The following is an 8,990-nucleotide window of genomic DNA, read 5'->3' on the forward strand; positions in this document are numbered from 1 at the left end:
ACCGGCGAGGGTGAGAAGAAGGATAAGCGGCAACACAAATATGATGCATCGCTAAAATAAAGGAGATGGACCTATTGTGGTCATGAGAGATGGTTGTTCGGTTAAGAGTGTGTGTTGTGTTTTTTCTCCCGTTGCAACGCACGGCCTCTTTTGCTAGTAAAATAAAAAGTGACTTACGCGAAAAAATATAAAAAGTGACTTACATGAAAAAACAGTCGATTTATAATAGTCGCTACAAAAATAAAATACATAAACATAAAAAATATTGTTGTGAGAAAATAATAAAATCGTCAGAAACCGAAAAGCACACACCAGCACGAAACCCCCCTGCTCCTCTCTACGGTTGAACTCTGAACTGAAGCCCCAACCTGAAGACAAGACAAGGGAAGAGCGGAGCAGAGAGCGCCGCGACCGCGAGCGCCCAACCCCCTCACCCCACCCACCTACACCTACTCCCTCCAGCAGAGCCGCCGCCGCCGTCCTGATCCCGCGATGTCCTCGTGGCTGCGGAGCGCGGTGAGCAAGGCCGTCGAGGCGGGCGGCCGCAGCGGCGTCACTCGCGCCGTGCTGGGCTACGCCGATGCCGTCGCCCACCACGCCGGCCAGGCCGTCGCCGAGGGCACCAAAATCCTCAATGATCGCATGGTGAGCGCCCCTCCGCTTTCCGCCTCTCTATTCCCCGCCACTCCCGAAACCCCTTCGGTTTCGTCGAAATTGATGCTGTTGGGGACGTGCGAACCGAGAAATTAGTCAAACCGAGATTTTGTGCAGACTAAGCCAATTTAAACAGCATTCTAGCTATGCTGATTCTAATTTAATCTGTACGAATTGAGGAGATCTCTCAGCGATTGGACGATTTCATGCCCCACATGTTATGGCAAGTTCATACTATGTTCCAAGACTGGGAAGGGTTGCCACACAGTGGGGATTTTTTTTTAATGTTTTGAGTATTTGGGATTTTAGGCTCGACTGTTTGACGCTGGATTCAGTGTGTCTGTACTGCACTCAAAGATATCAAATGTCAAATGCCCTATCCCTGAATCCTGATGATGATTTGCGGCAAGTTAACCAAGTGTTTAATGTGATCTGCAGATCACCCAGAACTACAAAAGTGTCAAGAAGACAGTGAAGCGCTTGGAAGAGGCGGCAGTCTCATCGCGCGGGGATCAGAGAGTTCAGGTGCTAACGCGCTGGCTCAGGTCACTTCAAGAGATCGAGGCTGCGTTCGGAGGTTTGGATGGGAGTGTCTCACAGAATGTCTCTTCTATTGACCCAAACAGCTTGAAAACACCATTAGCAAGAGTATGCATCTACGCATCACATTGCCTTTGTGTGTCCGTTTGTGGCCATGCGCTATTTTTGCTTTGCTTCCTTGGTTTCATGTGTTTTGATATCGACTCTTGTGCACAGGTTTTGTTTTATGACGCTGACATTGGAGGAGCTCCTATGAACTTCCGAGATGTATTCCTCTATAGCCAAGCACTTGAGGGTATTACATTGTCCATGGTGAGTTGGTTCAGCCATGATACCCTGACTGTCAAGACTCTAGATAACATCTACTTTGTCTAACCAGCTTGAATTCCCTGTCACACAATGCTATTGTTCATTCTTACCACTGATAGAAGCTATCAAACTAAACACATTTGAGTACTTTTTACACGCAGGTTCTTGAAGCTCCCAAGGAAGAAGAGGTCTCCCTGCTTTTGGAAATTTTCGGGTGAGTTTATTGTGTAAATAGTAGTAATACAGTTTGGTGTTGCTAATTTTTGGATAGGTTGATCCGATGGGCTTTAACAATCTGTAGAACCACATTTCCTTTTCTCCTTTAGTTGGCATACTAGGAATATATTGGTACTTATTACTTAAATATGGTTGTACACGAAAAATCATTAACATTCTGTAGATTATGCTAGTTGTTTCTTGACCTGAATGAACATGATCTTCTGAAACACCTGAATAAATTACTACTTAAAATTTTTAAGGCTTGTTCTTATCCATTAGTGTTACAGTTGATTTGGTTATTTAATGTGTGGATAAGATTCTTGTATGTTTATTTTCGAGACCATATTCTTACGCTGTTTTGTGGTTTTGATGATATATTTCTCCTAAACATACAGTTAAGATAACCCACATATTGCTGAACAACCTCATCAGTTGTAGGCCTTGCAAGATTATGTTTACTGTTCCTTGTATTACTGAATGTTCTTTTCAATCTCAACAACCTTTCCATTTAACTATTTGTCATTTCCTTTAGCCTATGTCTTACAGGAGGGAAAGAAATCAATAATGCAATTATAAGCAGCATACAAGACTTGGCAAAATCATTCTCAATTTACCACGATGAAGTCCTGGTACGTTTGTTGGATGTTCTATACTCTTATGGCATGCTTACTAAATTGGCAAAAGGCTAAAATTGCAATATAATAAATTTTACAGATAATTCGTAAATATATTACAAAGTGGGTGTTATATATCTGCCTAACTCATAGTCTACAACTTTTTATTCACATATATGTCTAAATTTCTCCGTTCCCACTTGAGTTTCTTTCTCTATTTTATTCTCAATATTTTTGCTTACTGATGACATAGTGGAATTATTTATCATAGCTTGCTTCCTTTTCTTGCAAGCACTACTTTATCTATTTTTATTCACCTTATCCAAATTCTGGATGATTTGTGTTTACACCGCACATGATTTCTTGTTGCCCTTTTTTCTTTCATGTAAGGGAAAAAAATGATGTTATTCGAGGAGATTTTTTAGGTTTCTAATAAGTAACCATGAGAAGAAACCAATAACCATAGAGCGATGAATACGTGTGACTGTGAGGCTGTGAACATAGCTATACTCTGGTACTTTAAGGGTCTGCAGATTTATTGCTTGAAGAACTAGAGCGATGAATGTGATGATGCATTTCTGCTCCACTGTCGCTGGACTATGGCTATTGCCTTTTATGGAGAGAGAGCATAAGATTGTTCAGTATTACCCATTTTTAATGTCTTTCCATTAGGAAAAAGTTTAAGTGTGTGCATAAGTGGTGAACTTTTTGAGAAATTGACTTCATGTCTATCATACCAAATTCCTATACACATTTAGGTGAAACGTGAAGAGCTGCTTCAGTTTACCCAGAGTGCTATTTCAGGACTAAAGAGGAGTGTTGACATTGTGAGGTGAGCATTTATGTAACTAGCTGTCAAAGTCTGGTTTTCTTACTGGTCGTCTACACGATCTGGTATATGATGTGTTGTAATGAGATTAGATGTTATACTTATCTCATGCATTTTTGTTGTAATTGGTCCATAAATGTCAATTAAACTCTCAATATTTGAATCATATACCTGAACCCTCCTTTTCCAAAGTTTTTCGCCTGCAACATCTGGGGCGCCCAAAAGAGATACCATGGTTCTTTTGCCTCTAAAATTCAGAAATTGTTTTAGTTTCGTTTGTTGTTACTATAATATGTTAATTTTACTTCAGGATAGATGCTGAAGCCTTAGAATTGTGGAAGAAACTAGATGAGGAGGCATTGCGAGTTCAATCAACTGAAGATCCTGAAAAAGCTTCAGAAGATACTGCTGTTGCAGTCGTTGAGGTGTTACCTCTGTCAACGTATTATAATTTAGTACTTACATATTCACAGAAGTTTTCTTGATTTAGCTTAGTCGCCACTTGTCAGACTACATATGTGTTTAGCCTGAGATCTTCAACTATATCTTTAGAATTTCTTATTTCATCCCACCTATGAGCACATGCTTGTCAGGGAAGTTGACCTGGCAGATAGATTGTCCCTGAAAACATATGCAACTGACTAATTGATTATAGAGAACAGAAGCACCAACCTTGATCTCACTGATTATGTTAAATTTGTTCACTGCACCAATAGGCAATAGTTCTCATCTAAACAATAGTTCAGTATCACATGTTGATATGTTTTATAATGTTACATCTTCTATTACTTCTATTTTTCTGTTTCACATTTCTTTTAAGGTGCTAACTGAATTCTCCACTTTGACCAGTCTTTTAAAGAAGCACTCACTGAAGTGAGGTTCTGCTCTAGAATGGAAGACCTTCTACTGAAGAAAAGATCAATTAACGCTGGGGATTCCCCAGAGGTTCATTTCCAGAAGGCATGTATTCATGTGATCTTTATGCATATCATTTTTAACCTTGAAATTTTCATATTTAAAACTTCTTGCAAAATGACTGAATGTTACCTTTCACATAATACTTTATAGATCACTAATAGGAATATCTTTTAGTGCCATGCGCTGCAGATTTTATGCATACATACTTCTACTTCTTTTTTGTTCCTGGAACTTAATTTGTAGACTTTGTCACTGAAAGAATTGAACTGGTGAGTAATGGGATATGTTTTCATGTGTTCCTTAAATATCCCATTGAATAGTTGTATCCTATGCACTAGTACTCTTGTTGAGCACTTGAACGCGATGGCCGTAGAAGTTGATTTTTTGGGCTAAGGTTTCACGCATATTTTGTGTGTGCAAGTGACCAGTCACCATTGTGCTTGAGACCATGGTGGAGTCAGCTTCCATGTACCTTTTTGTTCAGTTTAGACTTCTGATATTGACTTGATAGACACTCACTTGGTGAAAAAGGCATGGATTGCAATAACAAATACATTGTGGTAAATTTTGCAGGTTGACAAATTAAAGGTCTTAGCATCCTCCCTTGCCAATTCATCCTCCAAGGCAGAGAAGCGTATTTTGGATCACAGGTGGAGCTTCCATACAATTCGTCTCTATGAATCTTTTGATGCCATTTGATTTACTTTATATCATCTACCTTTACGAGTTCATTTTTCTTCATCGATGATCCCTTTGATTTTTTTTTGGTGAATTCAATAACTTGGTAGACCATTAAGTATCTTTCATGTTGCTCCCTATCGTGGTTGCATTCTTTTTCTGTATTTTGCTGGTGTATTATTTTTTTAACAAATCCATTGGTTGGACAAGAACTTCGAGGTGACCTTTCAAATTTTATTGTGCATACTGCAGACGCCAGAAAGAGGAGGCTCTTAACTTTCGTGCCAAAAAGGAGAATGAAGTGAGTGCAGTTGAAAAAGTAAGAATCCTATTCCTAGCCCATACGGTGGCAGTAGAAATGTTTGTACTCTTTGTACTATAAGAAATCATATTTTGGAACATAGGTCTCTCATAGTGATTTTCATTTAGCAGCTGGTTTTGGCCGTGCACCTTTGGACACGTGTCTTGTTTCATGAAAACTGCATCTAACACCTGCTATAAGTAACCATTATGCGTGCGCACAGTGTTCATGGGATGTAGGGTTGCCAGCGAGTCAAGCTCGAGCCAGCCACGATGTGGTTTGAGACTAGAGTTAGGCTCGAGCTCAGCTCGAGCAAACTGATATGAGGTTTAGCTGAGCTCGAAAAAGATCAGTAAGGTCATGCATATAAAAAGTGAAGACAATTTTGTGAGATCAGCTCCAGCTAACTGAGATGAGGTTGAGCTCAGGTCACTTTGAGCTTGAACCAAACTTAACTTGAGGCTAGTTCTAGCTGAGCTCGAGCAGCTTGTGGAGCCCAAGCTTTGTTTACAAGGCTATTATAGGATGTCTACCTATATTTCTGGATCATAAGTACTTTGCATGCAAATTCACATGTCACACATACATTAAAATAAATGCTTGGATGAATATTGCTTTGTTGTATTTTCTGCTGATGTTCCTTACCTTTTAATGTGTCACTTATATAGGAGTTGACTGCTGAGATTTCTGAATTGGAGATGCAAAGGGATGAACTTGAGGCTCAGCTGAAGAAGGTACCTGCGTTTTCCTTAATAAGACCTTCCTATATTATTATTTTCGTGTTGGCTACTTCTAGGCATAGGTTTGACATGGACACAAATGTTTCCGTCCGGCAGACTAATGAGTTCTATCATTAGTAGCCTTAACCCAAGGCCTCTCTGATGCAGGATTATCGGAGGTGTTGAGTTACCAGTGATATTTATTGTTGTGCTAAAACTAATCGTATATATGAGTTTCCAAAACTATCATATTTTGAGGTCCTTCCTCTTTTCGTCCAACAGGTCAACATTTCACTGAATGCTGCTGTTGGGCGGCTCAAGCTAACAAGGGAAGAGAGGGATCAGTTTGATGAAGCAAACAATCAGATGATCTTTAGTTTAAAAGCGAAGGTGCGTCCACTTTTTTGATTGCCCAGTTTTAGTACTCTTCCAGTAATATTCACGAGATTGACGTTTGCTTTTTGGGTTAAAGTATTTGATCAGCTTCATATTTTGTTTTGAATTAGGAGAATGAACTTTCAAAAACTATTGCCTCATGTAATGTGGAGGCTGGTGTAGTCAAGACTTGGATCAATTTCCTCGAGGATACTTGGCAGCTCCAGTCGTCATACGATGAACAGATTGAACAGAAAACCAAGTATGTAGTGATTATGGCTATACCGACCTTTGATTGCAACCATTTTATCCTACTTCCCCCCCTGTAAAGCTATAATTAAAAATGGTTCTACATTCTTTTAAATCAATTAAGCTTTATTTTTGGTTTTATGGTCACAGTGCTGAGCTAGAGAGATGCACAAGCAATTTTATGAAGTTGACGAAATATCACCTTTCTACATTCAAGGTACTTGGTTGGGTATAAAATAAACTGTTTAAAGCCGTTGTTCCATTCCTAGAGAACACACTGTACCATTAGGGTGTATATTTTTATCACTGTTTTTTATGCATCTTTTGTCTTGAGCAGGAAGTTCTAAGCCCATCGATTGAGCGGATCCACACATACGTGGATAATTTGGCATTCTTAAATTCAAGGTTATTCAATTGTTTTTTTCACTAAAGTCTTCCACATATTCCTGGACCCTCCTGTCTGACACAACAAAGGTCCTAATGAGTTTGCCGTTATATGATTTGGGCCAAATATTGTAGGGATGACTCAACGGAACTTGAAGACGAGGAGGTGTCAGAAAAGACAAGCCCACAGAAAGCCCTTGAGGAGGAATATTTGGAAACTGAAAAGAAGGTTCGTACCGAGTACCCAATTGTGATGCTTACCTGTTTTCATAATCGAACTGCTAGTTAATTCTGTTTATCCCCATCAACCTCTCCAATCCTATGTATGTACCCATGTTTTCCCCCCAAATAGTTGGTTGTGCAGAGGAAACCACATGAACAGATATATGGTTAGAAAATAAGTACTTTGGGTGGCTGTTAATGTTGCAATGTTTTCAGATCGTAATTGCCTTCAGCATCACTGATCACATGAAGAAGCTATTTTATTCCGAACAAGGGTACAGTTCTAGGTACGGCCGTACTTCCCATAGTATTTTCTTTCTTGTCCTTACAATTTCTTTGGTGGGAAATCGGTTTTGATCCCTGCAACTGGACATGTTCCATTTTCTTTTCTTTTCAGGAGAGATGATCCAGAGGTCAGGAGCTTATTTTCGGAGATAGAGAAACTGAGAGAGGCATTCGATTCTATAGAAAGGCCGACACTAGAAATCGAAATCCGCAGAGCAAAGGTGCCAACAAAGGAGCGAATCGAGTCGAGCTCTTCGCCTGTTCAGGCACCCTCTACGCCTAAAGCTGCGCCCATGGGCTCTCCAAAATCTCCAGTGAAATCTGAGCAAACACTGGACCTTGGTTCGGAGCTCGCGGAGTTGGAGTTAGAATTTGGTAAATCCAACAGGTACTCCCCTGAAGATATAAGCGGGTGGGAGTTCGACGAGCTCGAAGAGGAGCTGCGAGCCGACATATCCAAATCGAGCAATACGAAATGAACACATGCATCTACACCGTGAAGTGCATACCATGTTGCGCGCCTCTGGGCACTGCACGACCCCGAACACCCGAATGTACATAGTGTTGTTTTATTGTGTCCATTGCTGTCCTTTTTTTTGCGGGTGCATTGCTCTGTCCTTATGAGAGATGCAAATATGTAAGACTACCGTTGAGGCCTTGACAAGTAATTTCTTATTTGTTTGTTCTTGTCATGGACATGTATGCATACAGAAACAGTGAAACATACTCCTTGACATTTGTAAAAAATTCCATGTATATGCTTTTCGTATTTCTCAGCATGGGATTACCACTTGAAAACCAACTTACAAATTGTACTGCCTTTGCATTTCCACTTTACAACAACACAAAATGGCAACACATGCTAACTTTGATACTCCGTTATCATTATCATTATAATTATTAAAAAGAGGAATATATCATGATCATTATTATTTTTCCATTAGAGTAGGCAGACGGGTTTGTCATCATCTCCTAATAATCCTCCGTAGCTGTACGTCTTATGCTTGACGAGGCACAGGGCTACGCCGTCGACGCAGCGCGCGACCTCCACGCCGGTGAGCATGGCCACACCGCAACCACTCGCGTCGTGCGAGAATTTGGCGACGCAGAACCGGCCGTCGCCGGTGCCTAAGTGCAGGAGGAACGACCGTACCGCCGCCTGGCAGGGCACGGTAAAACCCTCCCACTCGTGGCTCACCACCGGCGGTTGTCCGGCCGCCGCGCCTGCTTGCCGCAGGTCCGCCGCGCAGAGGACGCTCTGGTCCCTCTCCGAGAAGCCGAACCAGAGCCTGCGCTCCGGGGCGAAGAAGGCGCGCCCGTGGAACGGCATGGCCCAGTCGCCGACCTTGCTCCACTCGCCATGGCGGACCTCGTTGCCCTTGATGCCATAGGAGATCTTCTTGGTGTTCAGGGAGTAGGTGCCGTGGCCCCTCGCGGAGACCCAGAGCTGCGTCTCGCCGACCACCGTGTAGGCGTCGACGGCGCCGTCGTACGCGCCGGCCTCGCGGCCCTCCTCGGGCCGCTGCGTCGCGTAGGGCGGCGGCGGGACGTACCGCCAGTGCATCTCCGACCTGCGCGACCAGTAGGTGTCGTCGGCGAGCGCCTCCACGACGGGCCGCTCGTGCGCGTCGTCGGGCGGGCTGCTGAAGAAGAACGCGTCGTCACCGACGGAGACCGACACGGGGGCGTGCTTC

The 8,990-nt window shown here is 42.2% G+C and overlaps 1 protein-coding gene across 2 annotated transcripts; it reads left to right on the plus strand.

The window, feature by feature from the left end:
* Positions 1 to 370: 370 nt before the first annotated feature.
* On the plus strand, positions 371 to 8,098 carry LOC119267418. 2 transcript variants are annotated; one of them, XM_037548804.1, is made up of 18 exons: positions 371 to 645; positions 1,093 to 1,302; positions 1,411 to 1,506; positions 1,665 to 1,717; positions 2,255 to 2,351; positions 3,095 to 3,168; positions 3,476 to 3,590; positions 4,015 to 4,125; positions 4,657 to 4,733; positions 5,014 to 5,080; positions 5,731 to 5,796; positions 6,064 to 6,171; positions 6,288 to 6,418; positions 6,556 to 6,622; positions 6,743 to 6,810; positions 6,925 to 7,018; positions 7,228 to 7,298; positions 7,409 to 8,098. In XM_037548804.1, exons 1-18 carry the CDS (start codon positions 493 to 495, stop codon positions 7,773 to 7,775), a joined length of 2,025 nt encoding a protein of 674 aa, XP_037404701.1. In that variant the 5' UTR covers positions 371 to 492; the 3' UTR covers positions 7,776 to 8,098. The 2 variants fall into 2 exon arrangements, with proteins under 2 accessions (XP_037404701.1, XP_037404702.1); XM_037548805.1 differs by lacking the exon at positions 371 to 645 and having other exon boundaries at positions 1,118 to 1,231.
* The last annotated feature ends 892 nt before the right edge of the window (positions 8,099 to 8,990 follow it).

The sequence above is a fragment of the Triticum dicoccoides genome, chromosome 3A, assembly GCF_002162155.2.
Source record: "Triticum dicoccoides isolate Atlit2015 ecotype Zavitan chromosome 3A, WEW_v2.0, whole genome shotgun sequence".
In the NCBI taxonomy this organism is placed as follows: Eukaryota; Viridiplantae; Streptophyta; class Magnoliopsida; order Poales; family Poaceae; genus Triticum; species Triticum dicoccoides.